The 15319-nt window shown below is 42.5% G+C and overlaps 1 protein-coding gene across 4 annotated transcripts in view; it reads right to left on the bottom strand.

Annotated features, from left to right (window-relative positions):
- Window positions 1-15319, bottom strand: part of synj1 (synaptojanin 1) — a 40130-nt gene that overhangs the window by 18559 nt on the left and 6252 nt on the right. For 3 of the 4 annotated variants that reach the window (XM_080780307.1, XM_080780310.1, XM_080780308.1), the window contains 6 exons: window positions 11033-11094; window positions 7421-7517; window positions 6180-6355; window positions 5464-5545; window positions 3720-3872; window positions 1370-1535 (listed from right to left, as the gene is read on the bottom strand). In XM_080780307.1, coding sequence (XP_080636433.1) covers window positions 1370-1535; window positions 3720-3872; window positions 5464-5545; window positions 6180-6355; window positions 7421-7517; window positions 11033-11094 — 736 coding nt within the window. The remainder of the gene's footprint in view (window positions 1-1369; window positions 1536-3719; window positions 3873-5463; window positions 5546-6179; window positions 6356-7420; window positions 7518-11032; window positions 11095-15319) is intronic. The other variant, XM_080780309.1, reaches the window with a different exon arrangement.

Genomic DNA, 15319 nt, shown 5'->3' with positions numbered 1-15319 from the left:
GAGGGGCATTACACAATACAATTAAACCATTACCAAAACCAACAAAAACATTAATGAACTAATGTGTGGAAAGGGGGACAAAACACAACAAGTGAAACACTATCAAAAAGGATGAACCGAAACAGAGAGAAAACTTCAATATTTGACATGAAAAAACATCCAGGAAAAGGGAACACAGTTTGGGTCTGGAGGAACTTTTATGCAAATGTATGCTTCGTCAACTCTCGACAAGTGTTGCTCGCCAAACATTTGAATTACACTTTTGCAAGTAAAGAAGCATAAATTAGCCTTAAGTCATGGGATGAAAACACTACAGCCATCTGTGTGTTGGGGACAGTTCTGGTGATTACTATACCTGATTGCAAGACAGGCTCAGTGACTAAGATTGTGAACGACAGCATAAGGGAGAAGGAAGAGAAGGGCGTGTTAAACAGATAATGCCTGCAGAGGTGAGTCAGCATTAATCTATCCAGGACAGACTGCTGACTCATAAGAGATTACAACTCTGGCTTCAAACAGGAGTGCCACAGCACAGCGTATCCCACAACTATGAACTATATTAGAAATAACACTTGTTTTACACAATTATGTAGAAGCTCAGTGATTTACAATATTGTGAATATACAATGGAAGGCAGTCAACATATACTATAAAATTAATACTATATATACACACAACTATACAAATTGTATAATGTGCCATTTAAAAACCCCACTCATACTATAAATTACCATAAAGATTGTAGGTGATGAGCATTCAATAATATTAACTCATACTTGTCTTTTAACACTATGCTATTAACACGTCGGGATCGTATGACAGGTATACTCGTCCTGAGTAATTCATTTTGCGCCATGCGCTGGGTACGCATGACGAGCAGGCTCGTCTTAAGGCGTTTAATATCGCTAGAACATTGCCTCGCTGTGTTTCAACCGCTCCAGTTGCTAAATGCACCGTTGCTAGGGCCCCGCACGCACCGTTTGTTTTCACTCAACCACACTGGCTTCTGTTTTAGAGTTTTTCTAGAGTAGTATGGACCTCATTTTAGATCGGTAGCATTGACGCTATGCTTTAGCATCTAAGATGGAAGCGCATTATAGTGGAATGGCCAGAAATCCCCGGCACTGAAACGCCATACCACCTTCGTCCAGCAGGCGGCACTCAATGTGTAAAAACCTCACTCATGTGTGACAAACCATGAAATTAATTTTGACTACACTACTCTATTTAAATAAAATCCCCCAGGGTTTGGGCTAGGCCCCCTGCTATTTTCCCCTCTACACCAAATCTCTTTTGATCCGATCTAAATACACAACAACGCACCGACGTGTCGTGTCGTGTGTAGATCTGCACCCTGTGTGGGATTTACCGTAAAGACTGGAGGTGGTGAGCAGTGCCCTGGCTTTGTCTGCCAGGTCACTGTTGAGCGTAGAGCCCAGCCTTAGGATGTCTATGGCCTCTTGCTTGGAGCTGTCAAAGAAGTTGTTCTGGATTGTTCTGGTCACTGAGCGAGCGCCGTCTTTTAGCTTCCCCGCCTAAGAGAAGAGAACAAAAATCAGTTGTACTCATGTGTGGAGGAGTACAAAGTAAAGTCTGTACCGTTCCCACAAAATGAACACAAAGGAGGAGAAAAAGAAGTAAAAGATGACAGTTTTTGGCCCATTTCATTCATGAGAGCTGATGAATACAGTACACGATGTGTGATAGACCAGTTAAATGACATGACTGGTGCATGGAGCGGTTTGGTTCGATTCATCACTTTATATAAAAGATAAATCATATCATAAATGTTCATTTTCCATCATTGATATGGTGCTGCAGTAAGGAAATGGGCAGAATACTGAAATAACAATGACGGTCTGGCTTGGTCAACACAGTCAATGATGTACACGTTATGGGTTATACTGTAAACACTAATGAATGTTATATCTGTTTACCTACAAGTGTCTACAATGTCATAGAAATTAACAGGTTTTCTTTTTGTTTTGTTTTTAAGGAACTGATGAATTAGTGACCCTGTACAAACGTGTACTTCACAGAGTGTGATATAGGTTTTGACAGTTTTTCTTTTTTTCATTTAATACAGTATTTCAGAAGAGAGACCTTCCATTTTCTCCCAGGGCTGTCCCTCATTAGGAGAACCCAAATCAGCGGCGACAGACTGTACCTAATTCTACCAGTGTGCGCACGCGCACACACACGTGCGGAAAACACGTGTGCGCTGCACGTGCACACACACATATCCACACACACAGACCGACACGTGCGTGCACACAGACACACGCAAACCCAAACAATACCCTCAACCACAGGGGATCAACAGAGCAGCAGAAACGCTCGGCAACAAATACGACATGAACTGTTTGGTTGACTTACCACACAGGAAGAGAGAGGTCCAGAGGACAGCGGAGAAGAAATAGCACACAGTGACAGTTCAGAAACAGAGATACACACTTCTGCACACTAAGAACTCACGCACAACTGTTAATGGAATATTTAACGAGGGTTAGGTTAAGTGTGAATGCGAAAAGGCTTTTAGGTCTCTGGGTGTTTGCCTGTGGATGAATTGGTAGGACACACAACAATTACGCACACACGTGCGCGCGTGTGTGTGTGTGTGTGTGTGTGTGTGTGTGCGCGGTTTTTTTGTGTGTGTGTTTTCATATTGTGATTTGTGGCATTAGACATCAGTGATAAATGATCAACTTGTCAGGGGGCGACAAGAGTAGGGGGTGTGATATACAGTAAAGATCACAAGCTTAGAGTAATTGCGGGACACCGGGAGATTAATTTGAGACTTGGAAGTGAACCTGTTAGAGACTTTAATAAAAGACCATTATTGGAGTTAATACGCCTCCATTGTCTTTTACAGGAGGTCCTCTGAGCTCAGAGGAATTTAGCATGGACGATCTTTAAATGTCAAAGGAAAACGAAACCATCACTTTTTGTTATGGGTTTTACCGAGATGACAAAATCATCGTTTTAATAATGATGTCGGCTCTATTCAGACTGCAGATGATGGATGGAGCCCGCACACCACAGGTACAAAAATACTTTCTTTATTGAGAAATCTGACTATATTCAGACTCCCATTTGTCTGTCTGTGCTTATCACAGGATCATGTCCCATTTAACATTATATTAGCTTTAATATCACAAATCATAAGCATAACATTAACTAGTCATAACCTATGGAGCGTAGAGCAATGTTTTTTTTAAGGCATATGGAGAACTGAGATGGCTGAACCATGGAAAGGAGAGTTGACGCAAATGTTTGTGATTAATCCCCACTAGGCATGCAGAGATTTTCTAATAAAGTAAAAAGACCGACATAGTCCCATATGTGGATATTGATATACTGTACTACGATAACACCAATCTGACCAAAGCTAGTGTTTATGTGTGCGTGTCTGTGTGTGCGTGCGTGTGTGCGTGCGTGCGTGCAGGATTCCCTCCAGTTATCTATCGAATAGGCAGACTGGCCCTGCTGAATTTCAAACTGCTTCGACTGGCGTCCAAAACAATTAATACACGGTTATTAAATAAAACATTCAGGTGGTAAGAAATACAGAGGAGCAATTTCACACAGCAAATGCCATGCATTTAATGTTATTGTTATTATTTAATGTTAAAGTTATTGTTCAGAATCAGGCTGGTCACGGTCTGCCACACAGAGAGACAAAGGTCTCTGGTGTGTTAAGCCTGGTGTTCAGTGCATACCTTGGCCTTGCCATCCAGAGCCCCAGTGCCAGCGTAGATCTTGCTGACAGAGTCTCCGTTGCTAGACCACATGGTCCTGAACACTTCCTGGAACCTGGCCACCAGCTGGGGCTTCTCGGTCAGACCCATTATTTCCAACTGCTTTGGCAACATCTAAAAAGAAGGGAAGAAAGATAACAATGAATTACATGGGGGCTATGAATGACAACAGTACATCTGTGCATTAGTGGTTGCACCATACGCTCAATGTCAACGTGTTTGTTGCAGGTGTAACAAACAGGTAATAAACATGTTTATATAATTATAAAACAGAGAGCCAGAGATACGGCCATTACAGCAACAAGGTCAGAGACACAGTCGGCTCGGCTAGACTTACGGCTTGACAGTAGGTTATTAAATAGATGCATTATGCACATAGGTTTTGAAATGACGTCTTCATCTGCATTTAGCCATTACAGAAATGCATTAATAAAAACTTTTGACTACTCATTCCTGCCCGCAATTATTTAAAAACCACCTGCCCACGCAAGATTTGTGTCAGCTCCCACTGGACTCCAATGCAGGGATTCATTACAAAGCACTCGAAGATAAAAAAAATATATAGGAAAATTATAGAGAAACATTAATAAAGAGCATAAATATAAGAACACAAACAGGCTGTAAAGAGATCAAACAAGACAAGAGGTCAAAAGGTTTTAGTATATCAAAATAGTACTATTTGCCTATTTTGGAACAATGTTTATAGGTCCCCAACAAAATTAAAAGAACATTATAGACGCAGTATAAAATGTCAACTTTGTATTCTAAAAAGGACTTACGATTGAACCTTCAATGTCAGAAAGTGCATGTGAGAGCATGTACAAGTTATTTAATTAAAAAACGATCAACATCAACTTTCTGGAATGAAAATGAAATGGTATGTTTTTAACTAAAGTGTATTTTAAAACCCCACACTGTGTCAATTAGCAAAGACTGAAAATGATGAGCATTCATGATCATAATTCACTGTAAAATACTGTTATAATAGACAGGCTACTATGTGATTGTAAAGGAGTATTCAAAGCTGCTGTAAGATTTATGCCTTTTCCGGGATGTGAGCTCAGGTCTCCAGAGATCTTAAATGTCTACTGCTGAGCTGAGATGGAAAGCCTGTTTGGGCAGATAAATCACTAAAGATATAAATACACTAGAGATTGCTCAAGTATATTGATAGCGGGTGCCTATCAGACCCACTCGAGTGACTTCTTGACCCTCAAGGTTCCTTTTGCTAACACAAAGTGGGGCAAGGCAGATTTCTCTGTGCTCCATCTGATTGGAATGAGCTCCAGAAATCCTTCAAAATTAAATCTCTGCCCTCCTTGGGTAAATTCAGGGAAATGATTTCCAGGATTTTAGTTCAACATTGTAACTGTTTTAATTAATTCTCTATCTTTTATAGTTCTAGTTTTCAGTATTCCGATGCATATTAAATTTTCTTATTTGTTGTATTTAGCTGATTTTGTTTCTGTATTCGGCTATGTTGAAAATGAGGGCCTGCCCCTCAATTGTACTTATTGTAATAAAAGTTATGATGATGATAGAATTGATTATTTGCATTGAAAAACAATTCGATACGATACAAAGTCAAACGACACAATATGTTGCCGTTTACATATGAATATACTTTGATTGTTGAAATTAAATAAAAAAAATTGTCTACAATGTTTATAAATACATTATATTAAAACGTGACAGGTGGTGTTACCTCCAAGGCAAAGAAGGACTGGACACTGTTGGTTCGATCTAGACAGTCCAGACAGTTGGTTCTGAGGGTTCCACTCTGAGTCCTGAAAAGACAAACCAGAGGTCTCACAGTGAGCCGAGTGTGTGCATAGACTAAATCTGAGTGTACAAATGTAACCCATGTAAAAATGTAATCTGTTACTATGTGGATTGAAACAATTTGTCTAGACTAACTAAATGACCATTATTGGCGATACAAATTAAGTTGAGCTGTAGCACATTAAGCTTCTGAGTAGTCACTTATTTTGAAACTGTATAGACCCCTTATCAGACAAGTTCACATTGATAAGATCCTGTTAGTATGCGGGGCCAGGCCGGCACCAAAAGAACCCGGCCGCTCATAAGATGCAATGGAAAAGTTGCCACTGCACTCGGGTGTAAAATTGCTGCTGTTCTCCCAGTATGGAAGAAGAATGTCTGGATTTTTACCGTGATCTCTCACTCTTGAAATGTATAATACTTGCAAAACCACATCCAGTCACTGCCATTAGACCGGAAGGAGCGCTCTATGATGCAAGTCTGCACTTTTATCCCAAAACAGAGAAATGTAATGGATTTTGTGGTGTGTGGAAGCGATCGCTGGTGATGGTTCATTGCAATGCAGTGAACGTCAACTGGACCACTGGACCAGTGTGTGGGTTCAACAGGTTTTGGGGTGTGTGGACTGGAGGTGATCACCTGGCGATGCCGGTCTCTGCCGAGTAGTAGAAGAAGCCACAGTCGTCCAGGAACTTGCTGACCTGGGGTTTCAGGACGCTGTGGAGCTTGTCCGCCTTGCCTCCCTTCACCATTTGATGGTAGTCAAAGTTTATCATCTTCACGGCACTGGAGTGCTCTGACGCCTTCAGGTGACTCTGAGGAGGGGTGGTGAGAGAGAACACACAGTGAGCTGCTTTTTACGTGTGACTTAATACTTGGTGAGAAATGATCATATTAATTTAGAGGGATTGGGTAACCGTAGTACACACAACACAATATCAAATGTTGTGGCCGTGCAAAAAATACTGCAGGCAGTCAGCATCATTGCAGAATGACAAACGAAATAAAAATGTTATATATTATTGGGCTTAACCATACATGTAAATGTATTGTAATTATTTTATTAGCCAAGGCCTGAGAGAACAGCGGCAGTGGCTCAGGGGTAGAGTGACCGGATGGGAACCGCAACGTTCCCAGTTTGAACCCGGACTGACTCCCCCAGAGTTAGTGTCGAAGTGTCCTTGAGCAAGACTCCCGATGTGCAGGTTGGTGCCTTGCATGGTTTACTCCGTCATCGGTGTGTGAATGTGTTTGTGAATGGGTGAATGTAATGCACAATCTCTGCCTTGGATAAAGGCGCTATATAAATGCACCATTTACCATTTAGAACAGTCAAGTCCATTATATCCAACAGGATATTAATGATGTTGCTTTGCTTGGGTGTATCATTTGTGAATGAATACAAGTGTCTCGACGGGATTCAGGACATTACAAGATATTATCTTACATTACACTTATAGCAGTGTTGCAATTGCATTAACACCCTCCTTATCAACAACAGTTAAGTGTTGTTTCTTTCACGAGGTGGAAAGCAGCCAACTGTCTACTGTAATTGTTTTATGGTGTTTGGAGCATTAACAACACCAGCGAACGCATCTGGAACAGACTTGTGTTTTGTTGGAAGGCACTAGGACAACCAAGTGCCTTCCAAGAAAACAAAGGTCTTCCAACATGGATGAAATGTAAGTTTTATGTGACAGCTAACAACCTCTGACGGTCATGGTGTTTTCAAAGTCAATCCATTTGGACCGAACCTATCATTGCATTCTTTGCGACAATGCTTGGATGGTAGCATCGTTCACGCCTACCATATGTCCTGTCAAAATCTGCTTTAGGCAAAACCAGATGTGTTGTTTTACATCCAAAATGTCTCCTCTCACCTGGAATGCTTTACTGAGCATGTTCTCTCCCTCTTTACTCCCCAACAGGTTGAGGATCACCTGTTTACCATACAGCCTCCGCAGAGCAATGAAGTGCCTGGAAAACAACAACAAACACGCATGACACAGGTGTAAAGTAAAGCAATATCCTAGCCTAGTGTTGTAGGGCTGTTTTCACCATATAGGCTCGTTGCCTTGTCAACAACTTGGCGCGCGCCCTTCTGTGACGCGCGTGGAACTGCCTCTCACAGCGGATCATGTGAAATAACTCGCTTATTTATCTTATCTTAAATCTGTCGCACATTATTTTATAGGGATTAAGGTTAGGTTTATGGTTTAGGCATAGTTTTTGTCGCCCCCTGTGAGGCAAACCACTCGGCCCACTTGGTGAGAAAAGACTACATACAGCAGTAATTGGGCCTGTTACGCCGTCTCTGGCGGGGTTGAGCAACGAGGCACTGCCGATCGAGCCGTTTGGCGAGCAAAGTCGCTAGAGCCAACTCAGCGTAGTTCCAGTTATGTACGGATAGGGACATAATCGTAAATTATCGCCCTCCCCAGGCAGTGCCAGTGCCGATCACCATTTCTCACCACAGAGAAAAGCCTGCCAGAGCCGTCCTCCTGGAATGTGACACTAGGGGTGAAGCAGTTCCGTGTGCACAGAAGGGCAGAAGGGGATGTTCGGCAGGTCTTTTTGTAACTGAGATGCAGAAAAGATAAACGCGTTTAAACAAGGTACTATAGACTAGCATTGCAAAAGCACACAGGGAAAGCAGATAGGGTATTGGAATGTTGCAGACATGACTGGGCATCTCATTAACTACCACTTGTGTCATAACTCAACCTGGTAGAATGTGATGGAAGCTCCACTGTCAGCCTCTGCGCTGTACTGCAATGAGAATGACTGTTCACCTTTCCCTCTCAAACAGCAGTACAGTACCGCTGTCTATTTTCACACCCTGTTCTCTGCTATCAATATCCATATCAATGTGTCAAAATGCAATGTCTTGCTAAATGCACAGCTATTTCATCCGTTTGTGAGGATTTTTACACGTACTGTAGGTGTTGTAGTTCACCTCAACATCAGTCATGCTGATAAATGAGGGCCCAGGCTAATCCAATTTAGAGCTGCTATTTCTTCATAATTGACCACAAGCTACATTTGTATTTTGAATGTATTTCTGTTTATATTTTACAGTGAAGCAAAATGACTTTCCCCTCCAGTGTCGTTTGACACCCTCAGGCTGGCCAACACTCCAAGCGTCCTAGACTCGTCTTCTCCTTTCTGGCTCCCAAGCCCCCCCCCCCCCCCCCCAGTCAGGATTGCAGACTCACTCCATAATTTCCACCGCACCGGGGTGAGGGTGATAAAAGCAATGTGCTAGGGCCTAGCACGTTCCTTTTATCACTTCTTGTTGCCTATTTTTTATAGATACTAGTTATAGTATACTATAATAGGTTGGTTACATGTTCACATAATATTATGTAAGTTATTTAGATAGACATACTGTTTGCTTGTCCACAAATACTAGAATATTATTCAGCTAGTTATTCTAGGTTTGATGTTTACCTGCTATCCTAGTAGTTACTTAATAGCACTTTTCCACAATTGTTTGTTTATCTTTGCACTCTATTTACATGAGAACATACTGTACCCTCATTTGTTGACTTTTTGCAAACAAAGCAACAAAGCAAGTCACTTTGCATAAAAGTTTGCTAAATGCCTGTATTGTGTTGTAATCCCTTGTGTTCTCAACTAGTATAAACCTCCTCTGAGCTACTGCTGCACAATTAAAAAACATGACACAGCTTCATGCAATTATAAAACTTGGCTGTAATATTTGGTCAGTGGTTGCACGCACCTCTCCTCACCATTACACAAGCGTAGATAACCAAAACATTGTACAACTCATCTCTCCAGCCACCAGGTTCACAAACACAATATTATTATTATTATTATGATATTAAACAAAATAATCTGGATTAAAATTGGAGCCTTAATCATGCAATCCTATCCTACACAAATACCAAAACATTGTACAACTCATCTCTCCAGCCACCAGGCTCACAAACACAATAATCTCATAGTATAAAGAAGCACAATGAGCGTGATTATTATGATATTAAACAAAATAATCTGGATTAAAATTGTAGCCATAGTCATGCAATCCTATTCTACACAAATACACAGACTACTGGGATTCTCTCTCTCTCAAGCACAGTTTAGGTCACAGTCTATCATCTATTCTACTATTTATTCTTCTCCAAGTAGGATACAGTTCACTGCATTGATATTAGTTATGTTCCTCTCAGTATTAGATTTTTTTTGTTGCAATGTCCGCCTCATATTGAATACTGGGCTCTGGTTGGTTAGAGCCTGGTGATGAATACTGGGCTCTGGTTGGTTATAGCCTGGTGATGAATACTGGGCTCTGGTTGGTTATAGCCTGGTGATGAATACTGGGCCCTGGTTGGTTATAGCCTGGTGATGAATACTGGGCTCTGGTTGGTTAGAGCCTGGTGATGAATACTGGGCTCTGGTTGGTTATAGCCTGGTGATGAATACTGGGCCCTGGTTGGTTATAGCCTGGTGATGAATACTGGGCTCTGGTTGGTTATAGCCTGGTGATGAATACTGGGCTCTGGTTGGTTATAGCCTGGTGATGAAGGCTGGGCTCTGGTTGGTTATAGCCTGGTGATGAATACTGTGCTCTGGTTGGTTATAGCCTGGTGATGAATACTGGGCTCTGGTTGGTTATAGCCTGGTGAATACTGGGCTCTGGTTGGTTATAGCCTGGTGATGAATACTGGGCTCTGGTTGGTTATAGCCTGGTGATGAATACTGGGCTCTGGTTGGTTATAGCCTGGTGAATACTGGGCTCTGGTTGGTTATAGCCTGGTGATGAAGGCTGGGCTCTGGTTGGTTATAGCCTGGTGATGAATACTGGGCCCTGGTTGGTTATAGCCTGGTGAATACTGGGCCCTGGTTGGTTATAGCCTGGTGATGAATACTGGGCTCTGGTTGGTTAGAGCCTGGTGATGAATACTGGGCTCTGGTTGGTTATAGCCTGGTGATGAATACTGGGCCCTGGTTGGTTATAGCCTGGTGATGAATACTGGGCCCTGGTTGGTTATAGCCTGGTGATGAATACTGGGCCCTGGTTGGTTATAGCCTGGTGATGAATACTGGGCTCTGGTTGGTTATAGCCTGGTGATGAATACTGGGCCCTGGTTGGTTATAGCCTGGTGATGAATACTGGGCCCTGGTTGGTTATAGCCTGGTGATGAATACTGGGCTCTGGTTGGTTATAGCCTGGTGATGAATACTGGGCCCTGGTTGGTTATAGCCTGGTGATGAATACTGGGCCCTGGTTGGTTATAGCCTGGTGATGAAGGCTAGGATACAGTAGCTTTCTGTTGAAGGGCAGTCAAAGCAGATGGAAATACGCACCCGCGCGCGCGCGCACACACACACACACAGTGACGTTATAAGATCAAGAGGTAGCTGGCAGAACAGCGCCACTTTGCTGCACTCAATGTTTATCGCTCTGATTTATACTGCAGTTTCTCCCCGCCGAGAGGTGCGAAACAGACAGATACATTGGTAATTACCTTTCAAACGCTGGTGCATTGGCCTCAAAGCCACGGGACAGCTTGACACGATGAGAGCCAACCTGCAGGAGGAACATGACATGGACAGAGAGACAAACGGAGAAGTCACAATGTTGTTCTTCACCATTTCTCTTTTCAACACACGCAAGCACACACACACACACACACACACATTGCAGCGGGACAAAGAATCTGGTGTGGTGACCCAAAGAAAATTAAAGATTAATTTAGGACGGGATTTGCATGTCGGAGGAACACAGACCTTCATAACAACAGAAGTCATTTCATGTGACCAAAAGCAATAAACAGGGGGGGGCAGCAATGGAACGTCTAACCACACAGAGACAAAGACAGTAGGGAGACAGATGTCTGATTGTCCTATCTGACACCCGTTTCTTTATACTGTAGGTAGCTGATCTGGGGGGAAAAGCCAATTAAGAGATCAATAAAGCAATGACAGTGCCTTTGCTTTATTGATCTCTCATGAGATGTACCGATACCATTTTGTCCTTCCCGATACCGAGATACAGAGTGCCGATCCGATACCAGTGTGTCATAAAAGATAAACAAACATCTAGGACAGTAGCTCTCACAATGGGGGTTCCAAATGTACCCTTACAGATACTCTCTGAGTGTATAAATAGAGTTATGGGGGTCCTTAATATTAATAAGTCTGAGAACCACTGATCTAGGAATAAATTAAAATCCCATTATTGGTTAAAGTGCAGCTACAAGTTAGTAAAAAGATCATGTAAACAGTAGTGCTACATCAACTGAAGCATTCACAACACAAAATAATTCATGACTGTAAATTACATATCGTGTGACAAATTATATGGTATCGGACTGGCATACTCACTCACCGATATCAGCGTTTTAGGCAGATTTTCTGATACTAGTATTGGTATCGAACAACTCTATATCTCTCTTAATAGGCCCTTTTAGCCAGACATTTCAGCTACCTCTCATCTTCTGAACACATTGGTCAAGTCAGGACTCAGGGCCACGGTGTTGCAAGCATGCGCACACATACGTACAGTACGCAACCACCCTACCCATACAGAAAAAGACAGACATGTAGTGGAGAAAATATACTCAAGAGTGGGAGGGAATGTACCTAAAATATATCAAACATAAATATATTTGTGAAAATGTTTCTTGCTAGTAAAAGAAAAGCACACAAACATTTTCCCAAATATTTTGAGCTTGGTGATAATGAAACCAACAGGCCTTGGGGTGGGGCCGGCTCACTGCGTATTTCCCAGAACAAAGAAAGGGCAGGTCTCTACTTGAGTCTGTCCTTCCTCTGTGCCATCATACACACACACCTCCCCTTCTTCCCTTCACTCCTCTAACAGTGACCTATGTTGTTTTCAGCTGAAAGTCATACATTAACCGTCTGCATCTCTCTACTGTCCCTCTCGGTCACTCAGGTTAGATGGGCCATAAACAACAAACATCCATTTTGTTTTTCCAACCAGTCATGCATCATCATTATCATCATCACTGCGGTTCCTATGGGAATATTTCTGTCACCTTCTGAGGTTCTATACGATAGTCAAATTCCATAACCCAATATCTCGGCCACTCGCTCACTCACTAGTCAGTCACTCCAGCAAGGTGTGTGGTGTTATGGTGAAATTGGTGACCTGCCGAAATTTGTGAACATATTGTGGACTTCACAAGAAGGTATTTAAATACGTGGCCCATAGCGCTACATTGAACTCTGCTAATAAACAAAGAATTACATTCAGACACTGACATTATATGATTGTCTACACGATTGTCACATATTTCTGCAGGTCACCAATTTCACCGTAACACCACCATGCTGGAGTGACCGAGTGTGAGTGAGCAAGTGGCCGAAATGTTGGGTATTGGAATTTGGCTTAACTGTACGCCTCTCTCTGCATCTTACACACTCACACTGTGTCTCTCTCTCACACACACAGTCACACACACAGTACATCCATCTCTCTCTGCATATCACCCTTTCGAATTGCACGCCTCTGCATCCCACCCCTCACACTGCATGTCTCTGTTTCTCCCTCTCTCTCACAGTACATCTATCTCTCTCTGCATCTCACCCTCTCCAACTGTATGTCTCTCTGCATCTTACCTCCTTACACTGCATGTCTCATTGTCTCACCCAAACACGGTGAAATAGCACGGATTGGCAATTCCATACATACACGCCCACTCGCCCAGAAAACACCAAAATCTGTACATATTATACTACTACTGTTTTGACCGAGAAGGAGGTGTGGCTTTCAATAGTACTGTATGGACGGAATTGCCAATCCGTGCTATTTTTTATTTTGGGTGAGATCGGGTTTGACATTATTTACGATTCTGTGCTATTGGGTTACAACTCGGACGGGGCTGAGTCGGCTCTACCGAACTTCGCAACGTTCGACACGGCAACTTGCACGCTTTAACGCACTTGTGGCGTCTCTCGTGGCTCAAGTTCGTCAGACACAGCGCACCTCCGTCTCGGTCTATAGGGAGGATTTCAGTGTAAGGTTTCTAGTAGTTTTGCCAATCCATGTTATTTCACAGTGGGTGAGACCGGGTTCATGTCTCTCTCTGCATCTCACCCTCTCACTGCCTCACCATTGTAGCTACTGGGCCAGGAACATTATTTTTGAATCGACAAATAACAGTCAAGAATTGACCCCACAGAACGCTTTGTTGTAATGAACCAGACAATTCTGGAAAACACCAGTACCACAGGAAAATAATGTGAACTTGGGTTAGGCATTAATTTTACTGGCCCAAGTGGGCAAGGTGTGTTCTTGTGGCCTGGAGAGTCAAAATAGTACTCCTGGCCAGCTGGACTATCCCTGCTCTCCTTGCATCATCCTCTCACTGTATGTCTCTCTGCATCTCACACTCCTACTGTATCTTTCTCTCTCTCTCTCTCTCTCTCTCTCTCTCTCTCAACCCGATTTGTATTCATTGGCTGGAGTAAGAGTATACAGTTAAATACTGTATATAAGCTACAGTAGCCATTCCTGTTCTTTCAAGGGCCAGACATTTAGCTCCATGCTGCTGCCATTTTGTCCCCCCCCCCAGGTCTGTTCCATGCATATTTAATAACTTCCCAGGATGACTTCTGCTCAGGTTACAGCCAAACTCTGCCGAGCCATTCTTCATGAGGTGCTGAGCTAGCTAACGATGCTACAGATCACGTTTCTGACAATGGAGAGGCTAACACTTAACTTAGGGCTGGGCAATATGGACAAAATCAAATGATATTTTTGACGAAATACCTCTATATCGATATCGTGACAATATGTATAATTGTATTCCTGCACATTTTCTAAAATAGCAAGACAAGTCCATCTTCAAGTTCACAATATGTTATGTGATGCATTGTGAGCTTGTAGATCAGGTATTTTTGCCATAAAAAAGGTATAAAAATAGTGCTTATGTGATTAAAACCAAGAAATGCAAGGTATGCAATATATCACAATATTACAATATTCAAACACCCAGATGATCTAGACTCATATCACAATATCGATCTAATATCAATATTACCCAACCCTACTGCTAATTGACAGAATGACCCAGGCCATTTTATATCTGCCAATGCAACTTATCTTTTCAAGCATTCACAGGATTTTATGACTGCATTGCTCTTTACGTCATCATTTTTTATGGCCATGATCTTCAGCTGTGTCAAATAATTCTATGCGGCCTGGGCCGGCCGAGCGGTCCAGGCACCTAGGCTGGTAAACCAGCTTGACACCGTGTCGTGGGTTCGAGTCCAGATCCCGACGACCTTTGCTGCGTGTCTTCCCCAGCTACTTTGGCAGCTACTGTAGTCTAATGAGGTTTAATTTGTAAATCCATTCACATCAGGTACAGGCCGTTCTGTTGAGCACAGAAAACTAACAGGCTGCAGGCTCCACAACCTACTCAACCATGAAATGGACAGACGGAGAGGAGAAAAATAATCCTACCATATGGAGCGACTAGTGGTGAGGGTTTTTAGGGACTAGAGAACAATACTGTGAAAGCAGAAGAGCTGCTGTTCCCTATCTGAAAACATCCCCCCAAGTCTACTGTTGTGTGTTTAGAGACCTAACCCAAAAGGCCTGAAGGACAGAACAGGTCTTAAAACACACGTTGGGCCTGTGGTACTAAACTCTGATCCTGGAGTTCAACACTACTTCTAGTATTCTTTTCTACCAATTAGTTATGCATTCACTTCACCTGGTGCACCTCATTACTTAAAATACTGCCAATCTAGACATCTAGAATAGAAGCCAGCAGTATAGT

The sequence above is a fragment of the Protomyctophum bolini genome, assembly GCF_963924005.1.
Source record: "Protomyctophum bolini genome assembly, chromosome: 13".
Classification (NCBI taxonomy): Eukaryota; Metazoa; Chordata; class Actinopteri; order Myctophiformes; family Myctophidae; genus Protomyctophum; species Protomyctophum bolini.
The sequence above is the reverse complement of the archived record's forward strand: the minus strand, read 5'-3'. Positions and strand labels throughout refer to the sequence as shown.